The sequence below is a fragment of the Gadus macrocephalus genome, chromosome 8, assembly GCF_031168955.1.
Source record: "Gadus macrocephalus chromosome 8, ASM3116895v1".
Classification (NCBI taxonomy): domain Eukaryota; kingdom Metazoa; phylum Chordata; class Actinopteri; order Gadiformes; family Gadidae; genus Gadus; species Gadus macrocephalus.
In genome coordinates this window covers 11234196-11261197 of record NC_082389.1, presented here as the reverse complement: position 1 = coordinate 11261197, position 27002 = coordinate 11234196, and the positions used below count along the sequence as shown (strand labels likewise).

The 27002-nt window shown below is 43.2% G+C and overlaps 2 protein-coding genes across 3 annotated transcripts in view; one reads left to right on the top strand and one right to left on the bottom strand.

Moving 5' to 3' along the window:
- The window catches only part of ndufb3 (NADH:ubiquinone oxidoreductase subunit B3), a 146964-nt gene extending 144646 nt beyond the window's left edge, over positions 1–2318 (top strand). Inside the window, exon 4 of the mRNA XM_060058938.1 lies at positions 2305–2318. The gene's annotated coding sequence lies outside the window, so the exon portion shown is untranslated. The remainder of the gene's footprint in view (positions 1–2304) is intronic.
- Positions 2319–17172: 14854 nt separating this feature from the next.
- On the bottom strand, positions 17173–23515 carry LOC132463044 (uncharacterized protein CXorf38-like). 2 transcript variants are annotated; one of them, XM_060058931.1, is made up of 6 exons: positions 23237–23515; positions 22860–22997; positions 18652–18771; positions 18081–18233; positions 17718–17825; positions 17173–17358 (listed from the first exon to the last, which is right to left on the bottom strand). In XM_060058931.1, exons 1-6 carry the CDS (start codon positions 23435–23437, stop codon positions 17233–17235), a joined length of 846 nt encoding a protein of 281 aa, XP_059914914.1. In that variant the 5' UTR covers positions 23438–23515; the 3' UTR covers positions 17173–17232. The 2 variants fall into 2 exon arrangements, with proteins under 2 accessions (XP_059914914.1, XP_059914913.1); XM_060058930.1 differs by having other exon boundaries at positions 17718–17903; positions 23237–23514.
- Between the last annotated feature and the right edge of the window lie 3487 nt (positions 23516–27002).

Sequence of the window (27002 nt, the reverse complement as noted above, 5' to 3'; positions counted from 1 at the left end):
TTAGGCCATGTTCGATTTGGCGAGCTAAGCTTGAAAATGTCAATCGATCTTTCTGACCGGGCTCACCGATCTGGCCATTTACCTTGAAGTCCTTATGCCATGGAGGAAGTGCAGGGGGGTGGGCTGTGATCTGTGTTAACTTCCTAGTGGGAGCCATGTTTTTAGTTTCTCTCATTTCTTGTTTGTCATTTGGTTTCGGTGTGTTTGCCAACTGAAGCTGCAAGACCTCAATTTCCCTTAATATTCTTTCCTCCTCGTCATTCTGTTTTTTCTGTGTGTCGCTTACTTGTTTTAACGTGCCATTTTCAGCAGCTGTCTGGAGCTCAGAAATGTTGTATTGGAGATGGAGTAATCGAGACATCCCTTCATCTTCAAGTTTTCCTAGCTCTTCACTCTGTATGTAGTTTGAAATCAACATGATGAGGGCTGCTCGACCCTTGCCAGTCACATGCTCAAACTCAGCTCCGGTGATGGTTAGACTATCACACAAATCCACTAGATGATCTCTAGACAGCACGCACAATTCCTGTATTACTTCTAGCTGTATTTTCTCCAATTCTGATTAATCCATTTTCTTCTTTTATTTATCCTTTTTTAGAGCCTGGTTATTAGCGCTGTGAAGTGATACCTTTTAATCTTTGGGTAGTAGTTGTAGCTCTCCTGGTATGAAGTAATACCTCAGATCACTTGCCTTCAGCCCTCGGACAGTCGGGATCTCACTGTAGCCAATACACCACCTGCTCTCGAAGTCTGGGTTGTTTTAGAAGAGTTGCATGACGGTTGGGGGACATCTGACGTAGACGCTGACCAACACTGCACGCAATCCCAGCGGGGCCTCCAAATGTTACGCCCCTGTGAGGGGGGTATAGAATGAACAACGAGGACGCAGTGTTGTGGTCAAGTCCAAAGTTGTAATGGTGTTCTCAACAAACAGTACATATCTTATGCAATTCCAAATACCAGATATATCTGTAAAGTATTCATAAAATGGCATTTTCACAGCATGCAAAACAAAACCACTTTCAAAAGAACATTCAAATAAACAGCATATTAAAGTGTGCATTGTTTGAGTACTAAGTACTACATTTAAAGCTTTCCACCATGAGACATCTTTCCATAGCTATTAACTGATAAAAAAGATAAACCTCTCAAAAGTATTTTTAACTTTAACACCTTCTTCAATAAGTATTATTTTAGCTAAAACACACTAACAATAATGTCTAGTAGGACACTTTCCTACCACGCGCCTGCCCGTGGGATGCTAACAAGCACGCTACGGCAGAGCGACTCGCCCGTGTTTAACCCAACTACCCCTTCAAACAATTCAATAAGTATTATTTCAGCTAAAACACACTAACAATAATGTCTAACGACACTTAAACTGAATACTGTACCAGCTTATTCACACTTATATTATATTTTACACATTAAAGCTATACTGTACGATGTGAGAGAGCTAGCATGATTTGAAATTAGCTTCTCTTCGGAGTTCCGTTTAACTCCTCCCCCACCCTTCAGGACTCCCTGCCCCAACCCCTCGACACAGAGCCGTGCACGAGCGCTAATGCTGCTTACGGCTTACTTCAACGGCAACCATTGCGTCACTTTTCAGGCCATTCAACTCCCTCAGCTGTCGCCATCGCTGAAAAGCGAATCCAATATTAATTCTCGTTTTTCCTCGAGCATTCTCCAACTTTTTTTTTGTTGCTGCCTTTTCATTTTCTGTCTTTCCTTTTCTTGCCTTTTTAAAAGGATGAACCGGGGCAAGTAACGGTGGCAGTGGTAACTTCTGTTTTTTTTTTCTTCCATCGTGTTAAAGGCACCCAGTGCAACTTTCGAGGCTTAAAAATAAACATTACATTTCTAGTCTTTTTTACACGTAGTAAGTTTCAATAACTCCATACCATTACATACTGACATTTAAGCAGCAAAGATGAGACGTCGTTGTGTGGTGAGAACTGATACAAAATCGATAACAACAACAATGCCGCCATTTTCTTTATTTTTTGTAACCTACAATAAATAAAGCAGGCTTCCAGTCAATGGAAAAATGGCTTCTCCCCACCGGCGATTGTTGTTGTTTACGATTTTCTATCAGTTCTCACCACACAACGACGTCTCATCTTTGCTCCTTGAATGTCGATATGTAATGGTATGGAGTTATTGAAACTTACTACGTGTAAAAAAGACTAGAAATTGAATGTTTATTTTTCATTGAATGTTTACATAAAGTTGCACTGGGTGCCTTTAACGTTGTAGGCTCACTAGGTCTAGTCCACTGTCATGAACTACTATGATAACAACGCTTTCTTTGCCCTCCGTGAACGCGCTCAGGCCGGCTCAGGCTCGTACACAGAGGGGAGAGAACGCGCAGGCTTGTGATTGGTTCTTTAGATTCGGGTACAATGTCTCCGATTGGTAAGCATTTTAACAGGTTTATAGCAGATACAGAATTCGGTTTTTTTTCGCTTCTTTTTCATTGCCCATAAGTTATTTATTGCTGTCAGGATGTATAAACCAATTTCAACAACATATTAAAAAGTGCATATCACTGAAAATCGTACAATATGCCTTTAAATTAACACAGCGCCAACACGCATTGTCAGGGAATGGCGGACGCTTTCCTACCACGCGCCTGCCCGTGGGATGCTAACAAGCACGCTACGGCAGAGCGACTCGCCCGTGTTTAACCCAACTACCCCTTCAAACAATCCATGCCTGGCTATAATCCTCTCGGCATGTTCCCTAGCATTAAAATATAAATATATAAGCAATTACACAACCACCGTTCCTACCTGTGAGGGGGGTATAGAATGAACAACGAGGACGCAGTGTTGTGGTCAAGTCCAAAGTTGTAATGGCCGCAAAAACGGCAAGCACGCTATTCCCCCTACAGGCTGACCGAGGCAAAACAAAAGCAATCGAACACCGACCATCGAAAGATTGAACACAAAATGAGGTGGAATAAAGAAACTCTGCAACAACTTTCCTAATTTAGCTCTTTAGAATAATTTTGTAGCAAATAAAGAATAATGAATTTTTTAGATAAACATGGAAATAAACAGCATATTTTACCAGCATCACTTTATAACTTCAAAGGGCAGAGCAATGGGTAATAGATAAAAATAGTGAGAAAAGTCAGTTTTTGCATTTTGAAGCACTCATCTACTGCATTAAACATTTTAAACCTTTTTACTGCAACACATATTTATAACCATTACAAAAGCTGAGCCTCCACTTATTCCAACAGTTCAAACCATATCATTCTGTGACTAAAACTCGCAAATAACAACTTAAGAAGAAACGTCCCCTTTTCTTTTAACAACCACAAAACGAGGTATTACCTTTGTGATATTTGTCCACAAAGTTGATTCTGGTCGAATAAAACCAGCATAAACAGATAACCCAGTGTTGCAACTAAACATGGTGTTTTCCATCAATGAATAAGAGAAGGTTTCTTAGGAAATAGGTAAATTGCCTTCAATCAGAAAACATATTCTTCATCGCAATCTAGTGGCCAAATGTTTATTTGCGAGTGTTTGGCTTGGTGCATTCGAAAATATTTGCCCTGAACTTTAAATAGAGGTGTCAAGTGTCAAAATTGTAAGATATCTACCTTTATTTGTGTCTCATAGTAAGACATCGCTCCCAACTGATAATTATTTCAGGTGGAAATGTTATCTTCCACTTATGCTGTGTTCCATGGCTTTATTCACTTTAACCAAGTATCATCCCCATTGAATATTTCACTTGCACAACAATCTTTCTTTTGGCACAAAGATGACATAATCGCCCTTGCAGTTGTGGAGATATACTCTATTTACTTTGGGTATGTTCTTTCCTGAAAAAAACTTTTCCCCTGATATCGAAAATGGTATAGAATATCGATATTTTTCCAGGTATAGTGTCAAAGTTAGAAAATCCAGTATCATGACTGACAACACTACTAGAAACGAGATTATGATTATTCAGTTAGAGCTACAAGAAACGTGAAAGTTAAAAGACGTATCTTTGCTTCTACCTCTGACATTTAGTTAAGTACATTTTCATGAAATCATGCAGGTCTACATATAACTTGGCGATAGCTTTAATAGGTTACAACGGTGGACTGAAATCCCTTCATGGCACGATGTGACCGCTCGATAAATAAGTAAACAAAGAGAAGTTTGTTATTTTTTAAACACAACATGTATGGAAGCTAACATTCAGCTTCAGTCTGAGCTAGGATGATTTTTCTGAGCCCCCCCAAAACCAAGCCGCGTGCCTGGCAAAAAGAGGCCTGTTCACGATTCTGATTGTAATTTGGGCAAGTGAACATCACATTCGGGCAAGTTGAACCTGACCTGTACTTGCCCGATGGGCAAGTGTCAACCCCTGAGTAAAGTTACACCTTCTACTTTTTGTAGCACCAGAACAGATAAACCAGTCCGAAGTTGAAGAACAACGACTAAGGTGACAGGTAGAAGATAATCTGCCAGAGTTATATCAATTTAAATATTTCATGTAAAATATAAAAGACAGAAAAAATGTGATAGTAAATTATATCAAGATATTCAGAATGGTGTCAACATTGATGATGCTAATAGCCTGTTGAGGTTATTTTGTGAAGTGGCGAAAATCATTTGAAGAAGAAAATAGGCCTACATAAATAACTACAAGCATGTTATGCAGAAGCTAACCCACAATTTAAACATTTTGGATCCTCAGAGAAGCAATTCAGCCTGATGCTGCTGGTGAACCCGATAGACATGAATAGGCAGACTGAAGGGACAGGTAGAGAGGACTGTATAGCCTAGTATCACAGTGGGAGAAATTGGTTATACTGTCAGGACAGGGAGGGAGGAGAGTGGACCAGAGAGTGGATTCATGGAACCAGAGATGGAATTGGACAGCAGGGCGTGTTCTTCCTGCAAAAATTGTGCCATTTGTGTTAATTTGAGGCCCCGTTTACACGAAGGGAAAACGCAGATATTTCCACGCGGTTTGGCCTCTCATTTACACGAAAACACAGTTTTTGTCACAGAAAACGATCATTTCTAAAAACTCCGGCCAAAGTGGAGATTTCTGAAAACGCCGGTTATGTGTTGTCGTGTCAACGGGGGGAAACAGGGTTTTAGGTTCTGAAGCGTCACATTATGCGCCAGGAAATGCTTAACGTCATATCAGCGCCCTATGTTTACAGTTTGTTTGTTACAGGAAGACGCTCGTGTTATTCGTTGTTGTTGATTCTGCGGATTCTGATTGGCTTGCATGGCTTTAATTGCACTCGACGGCGTATTTATGCGTTTTGATGTAAACTACAACTTTATTGAAAACGATATTGTGTGCACAATGTTATTTTTGAAAACGGAGGGGGGGAAATATTTGTTTCTTTAAATACCCTGCTACGTATAAACGTGGCCTGATACTTTCACAGTATAATCTCTTCACAGATGCGTACCATATAATTGGGATATCCTACAAGTTCCTCTTACAACAGTCTCTTACAACAATCCCTAATAAATCCAGATGCCCGGGAGGTCGTGACACTCGGCCTGAAGATGTCACATGTGTTAGTTGTATCTGTATGTGTATGGCAATTTCTTTCGTTAGTGATGTAACTGGGTGTACCCATGTTACCTGGTTCTGGGGTTGCATCAGGTATTTCAGTTGTGTCAGGTGTTGATGTCTGGGGCTGTGTATTATGTAGGCCTACTTAGCGCATGTGTGTGGTGTTACGCCGGACCTGTCCTTCATCAGTATCAATGATGTAAAACCTAGGTGTCGGTGCCTTTTTCTTCTCTCTCGGCATCCATACATTTGGACCTGGCTGCAGCTGCCACAGGGAGCGAACTCTGTGACGCAGGTTGTAGCGGCGTTGTTGGTTCTCCTACGCCTTTTTTTCAGACTTTCGGAATCCTCTGATGTTCGGCCACCAGGGACGCAGTGCTGCTGGAAGTTGTGGTTTGTCGGATCGAAATTATCTTCCCATGAGGAGTTGCGCTGGGGAGTAGCCAATCTCCAGAAGTGTAGCGCGATATATCAGTAGCGCCTTTGCTTTGTTGCATCCTCCTTTTCACAGTCCTTTCACTGTGGCCACACCCCTTTCCGCCTCCCCGTTGGCCTGCGGGTATCAGGGGCTGCTTGTGTCATGAGTAAATCCATACTCGTGGAAAAGGTCCTGAACAGTGACCAGCTGTACTGCAGCCCATTATCGGACATGTCTCTGGTGTCTCGTGGTGACAGAATACATCCTTGAGGGCAGCCACTACTGTCTCAACAGAAGCTACCTTGAGGTGGGCTCTATTTAGCGTGAATAGCCTGAGCCGACTCGTTGCCAGGATCTATCTTTCACAGGCGTGGTCAGCAAGGGTTCTCTCTGTTCTGCCCTATGCTGTGAGCACGTGCTGCAGTTTTCCACCATCTGACTGATATAGCCAGACAGTCTTGGCCACCACACTGACTGGCGGGCCCCTGCTCTGCATCTAACAATACCTTGGTGCCCACTGTGAAGATTATGAAGAATCTCCCGTATCACGTCCCGCGAAATCACAATCCTCTGACCTCTGAGTAGCAGCTGTCCATTGGGGGCCTTGGGGGCCAGCTCCAGGGAGGGTGCATGTCTTTCTAGCCACTCAGTCTCACAGTATCTGATTAGCTTTTCACAGACCGTGTCAGCTTTCTGTTTCTCGACGATTTCTTTTAATCTGGCCTCTATGGCAGGAAGGCTCTGAGTGACTGCATCCACGAACACTTTGACCTCTGCCTCGTTCTCTTTTTCCTCCTATGTGAATGTGTGTTCCACAGGAGCCCTTGATAAAGTGTCTGCGATTACAAGATGCTTAACGGGCATGTTCACAATGTCAAAGGTGAACCTCAGCAGCCTCAGTCTGAATCTCGGCAATCTTTGGGGAAGTTCTTCGAGAGCCTTGGTACTAAGCAATGGCAGCAATGGCTTGTGGTCTGTCTCCAATCTGAATTTCAGTCCCAGGTAATAGGTGACCGACGCTCACATGCCCACGTAGCTGCCAGAGTTTCTTTCACTATCTCTGCGTAGTGTTTTTTGCAGTGTCATACCTCTTGAGAACACAATGGGTTTCCATGTTCCATCTGTTCCAACAGCTGCTGTTGGGTTAGGACACCCCCCCAGCCCAAACGATGAGGCGTCAGCAGACATGCACGTTTCAGCTGTTGGTGAATAGGCAGCCAAAACTTGTGTGGTACTCAGTTTAGTTTTTTGTCTCCTCCTTTAGCTCCACTATATTCTTTACAGAACAGCAGGTGACTTCATTACAAAGTATGTGACTAGTAGCAGTAGTAGTAGTGCTTTTAGTAGCAGTCGGACTAGTAGCAGTAGAAGTAGTAGGGATATGCATTGCAATTACACACACACACACACACACACACACACACACACACACACACACACACACACACACACACACACACACACACACACACACATGCTTACTTTGGGTGGAGTCAGTGCTGCCTCCCTCCCTCCTGTCAGTACAGCGGGAGGCGTTGTTTCTCCGAGCTGAACCTCCTCATTAACATATCCTTCCACTCTGACGTAAACTTGTGAGTCAGGTCCTTTTCAAAAGCAAGCTGAATCAGCTGGGCCTTGCGTCTGTGCAACATACTGCGCCGATGCTCTGAGAAGACGTTTTTCAGCGTTTTTCACCCAAAATTAGTTTTCACACATTGCTGTGGAAGATTCTAATTCTAAAGGGCCGGCCCTGACCAATTTGGCGCCCTAGGCAAGATTTTTGCTGGTGCCCCCTACCCCTTTGGATCACACAGTAAATTCGACTACCAATGTTCATAAACTCAGAGAAGCTACAAAGCTTTGTCTTTGAGACTCTTTGATTTTAGATAGAAAATTAAACACACGAAACGTATTACAAACCAAGTAACAAACAATGAATCATAAATACAATATGGTATGCACAAAATACTGCAGACGTTAGAACTTTTAATAATTAAACACTTTGCAGTAAAAAAAGGTCTTGCAAAACAAGTGACAACGAATCACTCATACAATATGGTATGCACAAAATACTGCAAAAAAATGCATGATGTTTACTAAAGGCATTCATAAGCAAAATAATAGAAAGAGTTCAGATTCAAATTATTGTAAATACAATTAAATGTAGTATGGTTTATCTAGTTTGGTTCTAACCAGAGATTAAACAAGCACTCAACTGAAGTATAAAAAAAATACAATAATGTATTAGGGCTGTGCAGAGGTAGACGGGACAGCAGAACCTGATGCTGTGTCACTGGGGGTGGTACTGAAATATTAAGTGCATCTGAAGAGAGAAGAGAAGTATATGTGACGACTGCATGTTACATTTTAATAAAATAACAGATGCTTGGTGTGCTATACATGAGACTAATATAGACTAATGATGAAAATGTGATGAGATTCATTCAACTTTATTGTCATTGCAATGCAATTCAGTCTAACCACAGTGCAAAAACCAGTAAAGTGCAGTGAAATGAATATATATGTATATATAGCCTATGAATGATATGTGAAAGCTAAGGTATGAAATATTAACAGTAATACACTTTAACTGCACCTTAACACTGATGTAAACTTTAACAAACATAAACTGTGACGCATAAAACCAAATGCTTACAACCACCCTAATACAAAGGGGATGGACAACTAAAAGCATTTTGACTGACATACAAGCAGGAAAGACACATGATAACACCTGAACAGGCCTAACGTTAAGTTTCCAAACGTCCCTGGTGAATTTAAGGTGGAGTAACATTAACACACGTCGACTCAGCTATTTATTGAATATTAAACAATGTTGCTATAGTCCGAAGTAAGCTAGCAAGCTAACACTCTGCTCCAACAACGGTAACTACGATGCATTCAACTATTAATTTCATGCACTTCATCTCATTGACATTACTGTACCTCTATCTTTTTCAAGTTTTTCCTCCTCTTCTTTACTTCTTTTCCTTCCTTGGGCGCCGGATGGCTTCAGTCTTTTGGACATAATTCCGATACAGTGTCATCAATCTTTTTCTGCGTCTCGGGGTTACGGTCCGGTCAGATTCAGGCAGCTGGCCTCTTGACCCTGCCCCCCTCACAGAGGGCAGGTACAGAGCAACGAGCCAGGCAGGCACCCAGAAAAAAGGCTTCTCCATTTGCTACGACTTTATGTTGCTGTGCTTAAATAATGTTTCGAAATAATAGTAGTAATGGCACTGTTAAAAAAAAAAGTGTTATATATATATATATATATATATATATATATATTTTTTATTAATTTTTTTTCTCCCCCCGATTTCGGCGCCCCCCGCGGCGCCCCTAGCACTTGCCTATACTGCCTATGCCCAGGGCCGGCAGGGTGTAGGCTGTGAGAACCATAGACATAGATAGACGGAGCATTGGCTGCTGGGACCATGGACATATGGAGTGGCGAAGTCACGCCCCTTCCGGTAGGGCTCATGGGACCTATGAGATCGAAAAATATGAATGGGTGTCAATGGAGAGAAAATAATTATTTTCTGGTCCCGGTCTTTATATGCCCTGGATTACACATATGTTGTTTGTGGATTTAAAGGATAATTTTTCATGCAAAGAGTTCAACCGTTTATTGTGCAATTGTTCAGATAAAGGCTGTAGAAAAAACACAACGAGAAAGACTACACGGCTCGTATGTAACGTCACGCTCCCTGCGACTGGCGTGGAGAAGACCGACAATCTTCCCATCGGCATAACTGAAACTCTGCACGTGCCCCGATTTATAATGGTTTTCACCTCTTTCGATGCTTTTATCCTCCCCTTGGAAAAAGCGGTGAAGTGGGGCAGAGAGATCGCCATCTCTGTGCCGAGTTCCAAGGGCGGGTGTGGTGACGTATATCATATGCGTCGAGAGCAGCGAAGAGCTGTAGTTCACAAAGCGGCCTCACATAAAACCTAAAATTATCAAACTTCTTCACGAACATTTTTAGTTTTCTTTGCATGAAAAATTATCATTTAAATCCACAAACAACCTATGTGTAATCCAGGGCATATAAAGACTGGGACCAGAAAATAATTATTTTCTCTCCATTGACACCCATTCATATTTTTCGATCTCATAGGTCCCATGAGCCCTACCGGAAGGGGCGTGACTTCGCCACTCTATTAAAGGTCCCATGACATGAAAATCTCAATTTATGAGGTTTTCTAACATAAATATGAGTTCCCCTAGCCTGCCTATGGTCCCCCAGTGGCTAAAACTTGCGTTTGGTGTAAAACGAGCACTAGCTGTTCTGCTCGCCTTTGAAAAAACGGAGGCTCAAGCGCGCTGATTTGGAAATCTGTGCTCATGACGTCATGAGGAATCTCAGCTCCTCCGGCGGTGGTCCCTCAGCGGGGCTCAAGCGGGAGACATTCGCCGCCAACAATCCCTTTCTCCTCCATGTCGTGGTTCATGTTCTTGAGGGAGTCAAAGCCAAAGTTCCTTCCCCCCAATTCATTCTCAACCTTGGCTGAGATAACCCCCAATACGAGTCTCGTGTCTCGAGTCACTTGCGTTACAGTCCTGGAGCTCTATATCTAAATAATATCATATACATAGATATCTATATCATATAACATATTGTGTGCGCCTCCAGACGATATTATGAATCACAAACGACTTTGTCGGGTTCTGCAACGTCTCTGGTTCTTCCACTTTCACATCAACCTGAAGTCGACTGAACCGCACGCTGCCTGCTGCCGGCTGCCCGCTGCCGGGCGATGGTGCCTCGCGGCAACCGGCGGCATGTCGCAGTTCATGTACTTCAGCGAGTCAAATCAAAGTTCCTTTCCCCCAATTCCTTCTCAACCATGGCTCAGATAACCCCCACGACAGTCTCGTTGTGGAAATACAAGACACGTCAAAGAACCGACAAGAAACACTTGCGTTACAGTGTGTGTATTCACATTGATGTGGACGTTGAAGAACCAGGAACGTCGGAGAACCAAACGCGGTCGTTTGAGATTCATAATATCGGCTCACACAGCTTTTGGCCGTGATAATATATATTATATGATATAGATATCTGTGTAGGCTATATGATAATATTTAGATATAGAGCTCCAGGACTCCCGTGTGTTCTAGAATATTTACAGAACACGGCTAAAGGCTGTGTGCGGCTCGCCATTGCGATACATCCACTGTAAACAGAGCGCATGGTGGCTGCAAGCTGCTCAGGGCCACACCCCCACCCTCCTCCTTGACACGCCCACCGAAACAGCGCATTTGGGGGAAGCTCAATGTGCGACTGGCTCGGAGTGGCTGTAACTCTGCACCACGGCTGAATTTAGGGAACGTCTTTGAATACTGTGTTAGTTGCCCACTAATACCTATATTAAAGAATACATAAAATAGCATGTCATGGGACCTTTAAAGGATGGACCACAGACCGAAAATGGCCGCCCATTCATTCCTATGGAAACTGCTCAGTGGCGCAGGGCATCATACAGGAGCGATTTGCTTCCGCGTTATGTGTCCAAGACACGTGACCTAGTTCGTGACGTACCGGATGCAGAGATCTTCTTCTTCTTCTAGTTTAGTGGAGGATCATAGTTTTTCCCCATATACCGCCACCTACTGGACTACTACACAGGAGTTTGTGACAAGGACGTTGGCAAATGATACTTTAAATCATAAAAATAAATTCAAAGAAAAAACCAAACTAACGAAACAAAATAAACAAAATAAAACAAACTAACAAAAGAAATGAATAAATAAAAATAAAAAATAAAGAAATATATACTTACGGTTAAATTCTTTTAATTAGGTTAGTATCTTTTAGCTAATTTACCAGCAATTTCATTGCCATATATTCCATGGTGGGCTGGAATCCAACAGAACTGAATAACTAAACCAAGGCTTATAATATTTAAAAGAAGATGCTTTACCTCTATCACCAAATCTTCACGTATTGAATTATCTGTTATAAAACTTAGTATCTACAACCCATCTAAGAGCGATTATTATTGTGGCCATCTCGATTGAGTATACCGATAAAGTCACCCACTCTATATCCATATCCTTTTTCAAATTCTGGAATATATATGCCAATACCACATTGTCACCAACTTAGTATCTACAACCCATCTAAGAGCGGTTATTATTGTGGCCATCTCGATTGAGTATACTGATAAAGTCACCCACTCTATATCCATATCCTTTTTCAAATTCTGGAATATATATGCCAATACCACATTGACCCCATTCTATGATAGCTGATAACCAAGGTACACACTGTAATACTATAGTCAAGAGGACATACAGGCAGTTCAAATAAAAAGAGATAGAACTTTATTGATCTGGAAACTTCATAAATATGTAAGATTGCTCCATATAATACCATAGTAACATAGTAAACGTATGTAGGCCTAAAAAAATCAGTTAAATGTTATTGCTTAAGAAACAGATTCCTTCCAACTGACTATTTACGAAAAATGCAATCAATAATTTATATAAAAGTAAATGTTTACATATCGACCAGCAACAAAGTTGGAGTAGCCTACCAAAATAATGAATTGTAATACACCAACATTGTCAACTGTCATACATAGCTAACCATAACCCTGTCATACATAGCTAAACAAGCAAATGAAAATGAAATACCTACCAACGCAACTGAAATGTTAATATTAGACAATTAACAATATTATGAAAATTACGTAGGTCTCCCATAATCATTCAGGTAATCAATACGTCCGTGCCTGTTACAGCTATTTCAATGATATGTGTGTTATATATCCGTGTTCAACGCCATTCATGTTAAGTAAAAGGACAAATCTCAGACTTTGGAAGTTAATGGAGTTCATGGAAGTTAATTCGGAATTTTATTTAATTCGGAAGTTAATGGAGCCGTGCACTTCAAAATAGGTCCATAGCAAGGAGCCGTTTGTTTCAGTACGGCTCCTTTCAGCTGCCCACCCAACATAGACTGCTAATAAAACGCTTGAGGAGGCGTTTTGAAAAGAAAAAACTTAATTTTTTTTTAGAACAGGGTAGAATTATAATTATGAGCCTTTGATTGATAGCCAGACATTTTTTGCGGAGACACAATCCTGTTCCCCACTTGTATTGGAGTGGACGGCGATATCTACTTCTGGGCCACATGAAATGACGGACCCCCGTCCACTGCCAGCTTAAACAGCTGCAATACCAGGCTTGGCCTCTGAGCACTGGTGGATTGCGGAAGTAAGCCCCTATCCTGGGGGCCTGGCTGGGACGCGAGAAATACGGCCGCCATCTTGGAGTGGTCAACCGGGAGCAGCAACAGCAGCAGAAACAGGATGCCGGGCTGTTGTTCAGCGTATTCCTGCTCAAATCGGCGGACAATCCATAATAGGAATCGAGGGATTACATTTCACATGCAAGATTTAACATTACCGTACTATTGGTATAATTAGTATTGAATAATAAAACACGCCAAACCATGTGGCCTTTATCATAGCTACACGTATGACAAAAAACCGCATGAAAATCAGTGGTATTCAGTGAGGTATGATTAATTAAATGCGCTGACAGTTCATTGCTCCAGCCAAACGGATTACACTGAGTGGAGCGGATGACCACTCCAAGATGGCGGCCCCGCGTCTCGTCAGCGCCAGTAGGCGGTATCATTCGATGCTCCGTCTATCATATAAGATGTCTATGGTGAGAACAGTCGGCATAGCCTGGAGTGCCCAGTTGAATGTGCTAAGGATGTTTGCTATTGTCCATTTTCCGTCTTCGGGGGAATCGGGGTGTCATTCATTTTCCTAACCAGGAACTCACGAGCCACAGTATATTCAGATTCAGCCACATCAGTTCGAGCTAATAGCAGGAGAGGGGTTACCTTTGATGTCATACGTAATCACTGACTAAAGATTATGCAAGTAAAAAGTATATTTCTCGCTAGAAATGTTATTAGAAACAAGTTCAACAGTGATTCGGTCCTAAAATTGTCAGTCTTTTGTAAAAACTTGTTGCCATGGCGCCGACGCGAGTAGGATGCTTATCCAGTAGCTCCGTGCGTGTTGCGTTGTTTTTAGTAATTTAAGTAATTTAAGCTATTTATATGTGTAGATCTATATATATATATATTATATGGATAGGGAGAAACTGCTTTCACTCCAAACAATGGGACGTAACGGCTTTTTCCGTCGGTAGTGTCACCGCCGTTTGTCTGGCGCTGGAACAGCAGATGATACGAAGGATGGACGGAGAGTCAGTCAACCTATTGGAACCCAATACGGGGATGGCAATTTATACCCTTTATGGGGATCCGCAATTTAAATACAAGGATAGATTGTAATAATATAATCAGCACAAATCTATATCTATATATATATATATAGTGATATATATCAAATTGTGTGAGTGTTTAAATATGGTCGCTAGTGTTTACATGTGGTCGATAGTGTTTAAATATGGTCGATAGTGTTTAAATGTGGTCGATAGTGTTTAAATGTGGGCGATAGGGTTTAAATGTGGTCGATAGTGTTTAAATGTGGGCGATAGGGTTTAAATGTGGTCGATAGTGTTTGAATGTGGTCGATAGCGTGTAAATATGGTTGATAGTGTTTAAATATGGTCGATAGTGTTTGAATGTGGTCGATAGTGTTTAAATGTGGTCGATAGTGTTTAAATATGGTTGATAGTGTTTAAATATGGTCTATAGTGTTTAAATGTGGGCGATAGTGTTTAAATGTGGTCGATAGTGTTTGAATGTGGTCGATAGTGTTTAAATATGGTTGATTGGGTTTAAATGTGGTCGATAGGGTTTAAATGTGGTCGATAGGGTTTGAATGTGGTCGATAGTTTAAATTTGGTCGATAGTGTTTGAATATGGTCGATAGGGTTTAAATGTGGTCGATAGGGTTTAAATGTGGTCGATAGGGTTTAAATGTGGTCGAGAGGGGTTTACATGTTTAAATGTGGTTGATAGGGTTTACATGTTTAAATGTGGTCGATAGTGTTTAAATATGGTCGCTAGTGTTTACATGTGGTCGATAGTGTTTAAATGTGGTCGATAGTGTGTAAATGTGGGTGAGAGTGTTTAAATGTGGTCGATAGTGTTTAAATGTGGTCGATAGGGTTTACATGTTTAAATGTGGTCGATAGTGTTTAATTGTGGTCGATAGGGTTTACATGTTTAAATGTGGTCGATAGTGTTTATATATGGTCGATAGGGTTTACATGTGGTCGATAGGGTTTACATGTGGTCCATAGTGTTTAAATGTGGTCCATAGTGTTTAAATGTGGGCGATAGTGTTTAAATGGGCGATAGTGTTTAAATGTGGTCGATAGGGTTTACGTGTGGTCCATAGTGTTTAAATGTGGGTGATAGTGTTTAAATGTGGGCGATAGTGTTTACATGTGGTCGATAGGGTTTACATGTGGTCCATAGTGTTTAAATATGGTCGATAGTGTTTAAATGTGGTCGATAGTGTTTACATGTGGTCGATATTGTTTAAATGTGATCGACAGTGTTTAAATATGGTCGATAGTGTTTAAATATGTTATTTTCCCTCACTCTCCACCTCATCCCTAACTCTCCACCTCAAGCTGGTGTGTAGTGAGCGTTCTGGCACCGATTGGCTGCCGTGCATCACCCAAGTGGGTGCTACATATTGGTGGTGGTTAGTGAGGTCCCCACTTCACTTTAGGTGTCTTTGAGTGTTATTAATTATTATTATTCTTCATGTTTAACCTCTGTTTTCCTTTTATTCCTAGTCTGTTTTACATAGTTTTGAATGATGACTATATGCTCTGTAAGGTGACCTTGGGTGTCTTGAAAGGCGCCTCTAAATTAAATGTATTATTATTATTATTATTATTATTATGTGTCCAGGAAATTATCTGACTGATTATAAGACTGTTGGTGGGCTTTTCAACCACTTACGAATATCCATGATGATGAACTAGAAATGAAAGTAAGCTAGCAAAAACTCATCCAGCTTCACTTCAAAATGCGCGGTAACTGTTAGCGGCTACATTGACGTAGTTACGTAGGCCTACGTAGCCTAGATCAGCAGATTTTCAATAGTCCGCCAGAGACGTTGACGTCGCTTAGCAACCCTAGACGCTGGGGTTAACAAGTTACCGGACTGATACCAAAGAGGCAAAAAAATCCTTTGTTTACCTTTACAGCGGTCAATTATACTTGGCAACAGTGAATTATCAAATATAATTCACCATTTTTTTCTTTAGATCTGTGCCCCTCACTAGCATTGTGGGGGGCGGGCCCGGCCACCTATGACGGGCCTGACGTAGTCTCGCAAAGCCAGACCAAACTACAGCAAGTAGAATGGTCTGGAGCCACGCTACCTCGAGCCGTCTATCCGTGGGGAAACTGGACGGGGCTGTTTTTATTTCTTTAAACCAATCGTCTAGGGCGGGGCTAAGCCCAGGAAGCAGCAGCGGTGTCCATGCAAAATAGAACATCTTTCTTCCTCAGCAAATGCTGTAAGCAAATCTTTTGCAGTTCTTTGCAATTTTCGACGGAAAGAGCCAAACATGCCAACTTTACAGCGCCGTCAAAGTCCTCTTCAAAACTCGCCATACTGCCTAGTTTCCGAGTTTGAGGGGGAGCACAATACGGGAACGCCAGCAACCGGAAGGGGAGGAGTCGCGGCCAAATCCGACGCTAGGCAATAGACGCTGTCCACTTCCGTTCAGCCAGACTAGGCCTGACGTGACTCATAAAACAGGTGACGATATTTTACAGAAACTGCAACACAAAATAAAAGAGGACATCTACTGGAAACCCTAAGTATTACATCTAAGCCTGTGGCAATATATTGATAATTATGGTAGCCTTTAATACCCTCTTCCATATAAAACAGACCAAAGGTCTTTAGCTCACTCCCAAGTGTCCTTGACCCCTTGGTCACCTACTTCTTACATCACTACCTTTGGGACTACAACCCCCAAAACGGATAACTTTAGTAGTTTAATGCCCGGTTTCATAAAGAAGATGCCAGCAATCATCAGCCTACACTAAAGTAATTTTGTGCATCTATGAATGATTATTACAAAGTACATTTTTAAGAACATATTTCTGTACGTGAAATTTAACATTAATAAAATTACATTTGAAAAGGCTACGAGATGAGTATGCATGTCCCAGAAGTACATGACCGGTAGTCCAGTTGTGTTGCATTATTATGCTATTATATTATCATTATACAAGTGGTCTTGAAATTTTTTATTATTGCTTATTGGACAATTTAATAAAATCATGATCGCTGGGTCACGACGACATTGCTGCTGCTTCCTGTGGGCGGAACTGTTCCTGTTGAAGCTCCTCAGAGAAACGCTCTCTCAGATCTGTGTTGGCCTGGAGGAATTCCCTCAGTCTCAGCAAACACTCAGCATCCTGGCAGAGAGAGAGAGAGAGACACAGACAGAAATTATTATGTTTAACCCATCACGGTAAAACCTTTTCATCACCCGAAGACGATTTCACACACACACACACACACACACACACACACACACACACACACACACACACACACACACACACACACACACACACACACACACACTTTCATGTGTACTTTGATTTCTGTGTTTTCCAAGTGGTGCGTTCTGTGCATTTCCAAGCCCACCACACCTAGTAGACTGTGGGTGACCCATTTTTGGTCCTGACACGCAGTTTAAGAAGTAACACAAGTTTATAGAGCATATAATTCAGTAAGCATTTATTTGTCTTTTTCGTTGCTTTGCACCTACCTGGGTTTCTGTGTCTTGCAGAAGCTCCCGCAGCCTCTCTCCCAACAGCTCAGCTTCCAATTGGCTTACGGACAGAGCCATGGTGTCCGATTGGCTTACAGAGTCCACCTGCAAACCATTATCGTCGTCTGCACCATCCATTTGGTCTGAACCAGTGATGCATGTTGACCAGTCTACTGTAAAGATCTACAGGCAGACAAGGTCAAAATAAACACACACATTTTGGCACATTAATCAAGCATTAACGAAAAGTAACAAAACCCGAAAGGTTTGACGCATTGACAACTAAGCAACCGCCCATTACTACTTCATATTCCACCCCTGGGCCAGCCACTCACCCTACCTGGACATGCCCCTGCTCACCTCCTCTATCTGCTGCACAGCCTCGTCCAGTGGCACCACCTGGTGGTGGAGGTGGCGCAGCAGCCTCAACAGAGCGCCGTGGTACCGTTTCATCCAGCCTTCGTCCATGCACATCTCGCTGGAGTGCATCAGCTCGTTCCGGCAGCAGATCACCTGCACACCGGTGGGGTCATGGGTCACTCACACATTACCAGGCACCATCTCCGAGGTGTCAGTAAACTCGCGTTTGGGGATTCTGTTTGGGGGAATCCTCTGAACGACTCTAGGGACACTCATCATAGTGACAGCAGGAAGCAAGCACACAGCAGCCACCAGGACCGGCTCATAATGTATTAACAGTGTCTGCAAAGTGCATAAAAAATAATTATAGCCATGCCACTGTGGCTATATAATATATGTACAGTATGTGTTGTGTACAAGGAAGATCAGATGTAATTTATCAATACCATATTGGAACTCAGAAGGGTGAGTGTATAATATATGTATAACAAATCTGTGTGTGTGAGTGTGTGTGTGCTTTCATGTAAGTATACATGGGTTTGGGTGCTTGTGTAGAAAGGCGCGTGTGTACCTCTCGGACCAACTGGGGGTCCACGCTGAACCAGTTACAGAAGTTGAGGAGGTTGAGCAGAGCCGAGGCGTCACACTGGTGCAACGCACTCTTCTTGTAGGCCCCCTTTGGCATGTAGGCCTGGGGGAGAGACATAGACAGAGGGACAGAGAGAGAGAGAGGGTGAGACAGAAACAAAGAGAGAGGGACAGACAGAAACAGAGAGAGTCAGAGAGAGAGAGAGACATGGTTCCCGCGGGTCCTTAAAAAGTCTTAAAAAGTCTTAATTTTTTTTGTGTAAAATTAAGGCCATAAATTGTCTTAAATTTACTGTAAATTTGCTCTAGGTATTAAATTTTGCAGAGGTTTTTTTAAGACTAAGGGAAATTGTCGCGCACAACAAATCACCTAATGCGTCTTTTAATTACGGCATTTTCAGGAGTGTTACGTTACGTTAACGTTGACATCAGTCATCGGGGGCCGGTTGCATCTGCAGCCTGCAGCTGCGTCTGTAGGCTAGCTTGCTGGCGCTACTTTTAGCTAGTGACGGTTGACATCATTGGGCCAACTTGCGCTACTTTCAGGATGGGACAGTGCAAATTCAATGAGAAATGGTTTGAGGAGGATACGTTTCGGGGGTGGTTGGAGAAGGCAGGTGACGAGGCAAGGTGTCGTTTATCCCGAAAGGCATTCATACTAGGGACCATGGGAGCAAAAGCTCTTGAGTCCCACATGAGGTCGCAGAAATATATCCGATATACTCCGTGGCAGCTAGCGGGACTACACCGATGCCCGTATTATTTGAAAGAAGTGGACTGAAAAGTTCAGCATCCGTGGCTAGTACTTCACATCAGACGGCGTTAACCGGCTTTGTGTCGCCACCAGAAACCCAGAAGGCAGAGGTATTGTGGGTTCTCCACACGGTGAGCAGACATAATTCCTTCAAATCGAACGAGGACATTAGTAACGTCTTGGCTGATATGTTCCCAGATTCTGAGTTTGCGAAGTCGTTCACCTGCGGTGAAAACAAAACGGCCTATCTTGCCAAATACGGGATTGCATCTTTCATAAAAAGAGAGCTGTCACGCAGCGTAAACGATAAACAGTACGTCCTCATGTTCGATGAGTGAACAAAACCACTAAAAGCAAACAGATGGATATCCATGTGAGGTACTGGCCCACGGACGACACTGACAGCCATGTCTTATCGCGGTACTATGGATCACAGTTCATGCTGGATCATTTTAATGTAAGTATTCCAAACAGTAAATGTATTAAATTGTGTGACGGGCTTTGACCTTTTGCCAAAAATCATATTCGAAGTTTGTTTGTTTATTAATATTAATATTCGAATATTTATTAATAATATTTTGACCATTAAATTCCTTCAGTAAGACCTGGATTGGGCTTCGCGGGGTTTGTTTACCGGCGTTGCTATGGTTACCGGTCCTGCGTGTTCCGACGGTTTATTAGGTATCTAATAAATCGCTGTCTAATCAATACTTCATTCAATGCCTCTTCCGTGGTCATTACAATATTATGAGTAGACTGCATCGGGTTCTCCGACGCTCTCCCTCTTGGCCTGCCATAACAGGTTCGAATATTAAGGGCTGCCTAATATTCGTTTGAATTTTGATTTATTTTTGATATTCGCATTATATTCGAATAAGGAAGTTCGGCTTCAAAGTGTGTGTGTGTGTGTGTGTGTGTGTGTGTGTGTGTGTGTGTGTGTGTGTGTGTGTGTGTGTGTGTGTGTGTGTGTGTGTGTGTGTGTGTGTGTGTGTGTGTGTGTGTGTGTGTGTGTGTGTGTGTGATCACTGTCAGCCGTGTTTACATGGACACATCTGATCCGCATAGATCAGCGGAAGAACAGCTCAATCGGAATAGAAAAGGATCATATAATACGCCTCAATCGGAATACAATTATCTGTTCGTAATATAATTCTATTCGGCTACAGAAGAGGTGGTGTAGTCTGCTATAATCGACATGCATAAACTTATTCCGATTAGTTTGGGGTTTAACTTAGGAAAGCTGCAGTAGTTCGCATTTGGTCCACTCCGCACTCCAAACTTGACCGCTGTCAAGGACGGTGGATTTATTGCCTGATTCATGTCTTTGTTATCACTCCGTACTAGTAGTTACAGTAGTCCGGTAACATATCAACCCCAGCGTGTCCGGTTGCTAAGCGACGGGTCATGGGTGACTATGGGTGACACGGGTGCGTTAATGTGTTCGCGTATCGTCGTGTCCACGCGCTTCCGAGATAACTTTGCAAGAGTACCACTACTGCTAGTACTACGGCTACGGTTGATCGATAAGTGACTCAATTATACACACCTTTTCTATCAAATAATTTTTCTGACATTTTTTGGGTCTTAATTTATGTATGTGTTGGTCTTAAAAAGTCTTAAAAAGTCTTAAATTTGACTTTAAAAATGGTGCAAGAACCATGGAGAGAGAGAGAGAAAGATAGAGAGTGGAAGAGAGACATAGACCCAGAGAGAGACACAGAGAGAGACATGAACCCAGAGAACCACAGAGAGAGACACAGAGAGAGACGTGAACCCAGAGAACCACAGAGAGAGACATAGACCCAGAGAGAGACACAGAGAGAGACATGAACCCAGAGAAACACAGAGAGAGACATAAACCCAGAGAGAGACACAGAGAGAGACATGGACCCAGAGAGAGAGAGATAGAGAGACAGATCCCGGGGGAGAGAAAGAAACACAGAGACAGACCGAGAGACAGAGACAAAGAGAGGGACAGGAAAAGAAAGAGACAGATGCAGAGAGAAAGGGGGAGAGAAGGAAACACAGAGAGACAAGGAAAGTGATAAACAAAGATGGAGAGAGACAGAGACAGGGGAGAGAGAGAGAGAGTGATGATCAGGATTGTCAGGCTGTCAGGACAGTCTTAACCCGGACCTCAGTGGCTAATCGCGAGATGCGGGCCAACTCCCGGCGGGCCGCTGGCGGCAGGGCCGGGATGAAGCGGCCTTCCTAAGCCTCCGGTAGCGTGGTTTCGGGGGGTAGGTATAACTCGAAGAGAGGTAAAGGCCATGCCTATAGGGTCAGATTTATCTCAGACCCACAACACTTTATGAGGTTTTGTGTTGACCCCTCTATGTGTAGAAGCAGAAACTAGTCAGAACTGGTGTTAGCACTACGAATGGGTGGCCCAATGAGGAACTGAGGTTAGCTTTGATATCGCGCGGCATCGAAGAAATGAATTGAGCTCAACCGGTGCTGGGACGAGGGTTGGGCTCGGTGTCTGCGCTGCTCTCACACATGCCCGGGCTTGTCCTGGGAATCATTTTAAACTTGTGTTCCAGATTTCACCTACTTTTTACTTGACGGGATGGATTTCAAACCCAGATACAGCCGTATAAAAGTCTCCCCCATTTTGCTCGAGCCAGTGAATCACTGAAAGTAAACCAAACTTTGACCCAACCCTGTACACTAACGTAAAACAAAGTATTCTTTGCCTTCATCGACGCCCAGACATAAAGCTTTAGCGAAACACAACACATCCCAGAAGGGTTGCTCACTATTATTCAATAGCCGTGATTTTTACATGTGATGAAAAGAACGAGAAGAATTAGAGCCATAAAGAAGAGGTGCCCAAACGGAGAGAGAAATGTGTGTGCGTTTGTGCACGTAGGCCTGTGTGTGCACCCAGTACATCAGTCTGATGCTGCTGACGAGGCCTGTATGGGCCTTCACACCTGGCCTGGTGTACCTTCAAACCCCCGGGCTGAAAGTGAGTCCCACTCCAGCCCTACTGATCTGAACAAATCTACACCTTAGGACCTCACTCAACAAGAAATATCAAAATAATATACACCTTCAATTGGGTGTAAATATCACACCACAATCAAAACAAATGGACTGTATGAAACCGAAACAGTTTAAGTGCATGGGCACATAAACCCAAGACAAACAGCACAAATTGTTATTTTTATACAAAGCAGTTGGTGGGCCTACACCATGCAGCAACAATTACAATTGCAAACACCAGAACTTTACAGAGGTGTCATCCTAGGACAAACACAGGTGCCGCCCATAACACTTACAACTAGTGAAGATAGGTGTAAGTTAAGGGTATATTACAATTGCTGTTCGGGAATTGAGTACATTGAAAGAAACGGCAATTCCTAGCAATCGCTCACATCCTGCTCCATGTAGAATGGGAACGGTGTGAATGTATTCAGGGTGTCCCCACCCACCTTGGCCAGCTCCCAGTGGTCCTGACTCCACAGCGCTGGACTGCAGTTATCCCAGTTCACTGTGCTGACGTTAGGCTGTCTGTGGTAACGTAGGATCACCTTCGACCACTCCGAGCAGAGGGGACACAGAAACGATAACTGACACACACACACACACACACACACACACACACACACACACACACACACACACACACACACACACACACACACACACACACACACACACACACACACACTGTTACGAAAAACGTGTTTAAGGATTTGACTGCCTGTGTATTGTCTGGGTGAGCTCTTCTACTGTTATACTGTTATACCGTATAGCACTTTGGTAAAAAGCTTTATTAACATGAAACTTGTATTTGAGGTAACCCTACCTTGCCTTTGGAGCTGCAACCACTGTGACAACGGCGCTGTAGCTGAGTGTTTTGATTGAGTACATATTCGTGGAAAGACCTGATCTCATGCTCTATGTAAGGTGCTATACCTCCCGCCAGGACAAGAAGACACTGGCCCGCTTTCAGCCAGTTTTTGTAACCACTGTTATTCAGTCGGTTTGCTAACTGCTGGTGGGCCATCAGGCACTCTTGAGAGGTTCGACGACGTCTGCTTTTGTATTTCTCCTTCTGGAACTCTTCCTTCAATGAGGCTCCTCCCACTACCGCTCCTCTCGGCAGTAACAGGTCCTGTAGTGAAGCGTTATGGCCACATGGGGGTGCCCGCGCTACGTGGAGTTGCTGGTAAACAATTGTCAGTCGAGTTTAATTTATTGTATAGGTCTGTCTCCCTCCCACTCACGATGCAATTTTTAAGATACACGTCTAGAATGCAAGGTACAAAAGAAAAGACGATTAGTTATACTACACAATACAATTAGTTATTTCCCAACAATAATGGTTGGGAAAGTGGTGAGTTATTCAAACTATTTCCTGAGACTAGCCTATACAATGACTTGGATAGGATAGGTCTTTATCCATCTCCCTTAATATTATTGAAAGATACTCTCTATCTCTCTCTCTTTATATTCTCTGTCTGTGTGTCTGTGTGTCTGTGTGTGTGTCTGTCTGTCTGTCTGTCTGTCTGTCTGTCTGTCTGTCTGTCTGTCTGTCTGTCTGTCTGTCTGTCTGTCTGTCTGTCTGTCTGTCTGTCTGTCTGTCTGTCTGTGTTTGTCTCTCTCTCTCTCTCTCTCTCTCTCTCTCTCTCTCTCTCTCTCTCTCTCTCTCTCTCTCCATATATATATATATATAATGTAAATATATGCATATATATATATATATACTAAATATCTTTATCTCCCTCTTTCTCTCATTCCCCCCCTCTCCCTCACTCGCTCTCTCCCTCTCTCCCTCTCTCTCCCTCTCTCCCCCCTCTCTCTCTCTCTCTCTCTCTCTCTCTCTCTCTCTCTCTCTCTCTCTCTCTCTCTCTCTCTCTCGGCCTATAGGTGAATGAGTGTTCTGCATTGTGTTTCGTGATTGAACTTGCACCACAGTCAGGCGCCATCAACACGTTCTAGAAATAGCTTCAAAGTCACAGGAGTCTAAATTAAAATAAACAACCGAGAGGCAATTAGAGAAATGAAAAGACATTTGTTTAATATCAAATAATTCCATCTTTACACAAAACTTTAATTAGTCTTTTAGGATGCGCAGAGAAAAACAAATACCCTTCTATCTTTGTAATTGGATCTCTACGGATTTGATGATAGTTAAAGTAGATTAGATGCAGGAGTGTGTGTGTATATGTATACGTGTATGTGTATGTGTGTGTTTGTGTGTGTGTGTGTGTGTGTGTGTGTGTGTGTGTGTGTGTGTGTGTGTGTGTGTGTGTGTGTGTGTGTGTGTGTGTGTGTGTGTGTGTGTGTGTGTGTGAATCTAGCATTGTGAATTTGAATGTGCACGTGTCGGTGCATAAATGGGCCATGTTCCGTACTAATTTGTGAGGGACAGCATTATTTCAGGGAGTGCATCCATATAAATGTGTGTGTGTGTGTGTGTGTGTGTGTGTGTGTGTGTGTGTGTGTGTGTGTGTGTGTGTGTGTGTGTGTGTGTGTGTGTGTGTGTGTCTGTGTGTGTGTGTGTGTGTGTGTGTGTGTGTGTGTGTGTGTGTGTGTGTGTGTGTGTGTGTGTGTGTGTGTGTGTGTGAGTGTGGGTGTGTGAGAGTGTGTGTGCAGGAGGGTGTTTTTTTAAGCAGAGGAGATCAAAGAGACATTAGTATTCTGAAATAAATCACATGCTCAGACCCCACTGTGTTGGTCCCCCAACACACACACGCACGCACACACACACACACACACAAACACACACACATTTCTCTATCATTTGTGCACCTCTTCTCTGTGTTTCTAATTCTTCTCGTTCTTTCCATCGCTCATTTTCTCTCTGTTTCACTCTCCCCCGCCATCATTTTTTTCAAAAAGACTCCCCCCTTCCCCCCACCCCTTTACTCCCCCATACGGTCCTCTGTCTGCTTCTACTGGCTCCCTAGCCTTTGTTCCCTGCTGTCAGTTTCTCACGTTCTTGAGACTTGTCCCCTCCCTCCCTCCCCCCTTTCCTCCCACCCTCCCTCCCTCCTCCTTCTCTTTGCCTTCATTCCTTATCACCCTCTCTCTCTCTCTCTCTCTCTCTCTCTCTCTCTCTCTCTCTCTCTCTCTCTCTCTCTCTCTCCCCAATACATCTCTCTCTACCTGCCTCTCTTCATCCCTCCCTCTCTTCCTCCATCCCTCCCTCCCTCATTCTCTTTGCCTTCATTCCTTATCACTCTCTCTCTCTCCCTCTATACCTCTCTCCTTCCGTTTATTCTCTATATCACTCCCTCTATCTCCCTCTTCCTTACTTCCTCTCTCCATCCCTCCCTCCCTCCCTCCCTCCCTCCCTCCCCCCTTCCTCCGTCGCTCCCTCCCCCCTCCCTCCCAGGAAAATGCTTTGTCAGAGGAAACTGTTGTTCATCGCCGAAGAAAAGTCAGAAACGCAAAGTAGGGGCTTCTGACAAGACCATCCTTAGGGAAAGACTTCGCTTTCGTTTCTTCTCCTTTATCACCCCCCCCCCCCCCTCCCCCTAACATTTCTTCCATCTCCACCACTTCATCCCCACCACACACACACACACACACACGTACACACACACACACACACACACACACACCCATAACACACACACACCATACACACACACACACACACACACACACACCCATAACACGCACACACACACACACACACACACACACACACACACACACACACACACACCCATAACACGCACACACACACACACACACACACACACACACACACACACACACACACACACACACACACATACACACACACACACACACACACACACACACACACACACACACACACACACACACACATACACACACACACACACACCCTACCTTTCGCTTCCTCCACCTCACACTACTTATAGAACACCTCTTCAGGTTATGCAGTCAATTATATGTGTGTTTGTGTGTCTGTGTGTGTGTGTGTGTGTGTGTGTGTGTGCTTCTGTTTGTGTGTGTGTGTGTGTGTGAGTATGTGTATGTGAATGTGTGAGTGTTTGCGTGTGCACACATGCGTTCTCATCGGTCACAATAGCCTGCAAGCGGTCGCATGGGAGAGGCAGGAGAGTTGCGGGTTCAATTTCTCAGCTGCCACTCACAGGAAGTACAAAGGTGCCCTTGAGCAAGATACCAAATGGCTCCAGTCTAGCTGATGGTGATCCTCCATGGAGTGTGTGTGTTGTGTCCATGTTTGTTTTAGTGTATGTGTGTGCATTATTTATTTCTTATTGCTTATGTTTATTTATTTATTTTTTCCACAATGTCTTGTTTTAAAAAAAAAAAAAAATGTATGATGACTATATGCTCTGTAAGGTGACCTTGGGTGTCTTGAAAGGCGCCTCTAAATTAAATGTATTATTATTATTATTATTATCTGGTGTGTGTATGTGTGTGTCTGTGAGGTCATCATGGTCTTCATAAGCGTGAGCCAGGTGGACATTGTGTGTTTACCGGACCTCCGCTGTGCCTCGCTCCCCAACTTGTGACAAGTGATGTAAGCCAGTCAGTTGGACACCAGACTGACCTGACTCTGGGGAGGAAGAGAGCGAGCTGGCACCGGCGTCAGTGGTCGCTAC

Bases quoted from the DNA above. Each gene is read 5' to 3' on its own strand.
- LOC132463044 (XM_060058930.1), bottom strand. From the start codon at position 23,437: ATGGCCCACCAGCAGTTAGCAAACCGACTGAATAACAGTGGTTACAAA. The intron at 18,772-22,859 runs GTGGGTGGGGAC...TCTCTCCCCCAG, and splicing joins ACCACTGGGAGCTGGCCAAG to GCCTACATGCCAAAGGGGGC. The intron at 17,359-17,717 runs GTAGGTGCAAAG...TCTCTCTGCCAG, and splicing joins TGCAAGACACAGAAACCCAG to GATGCTGAGTGTTTGCTGAG.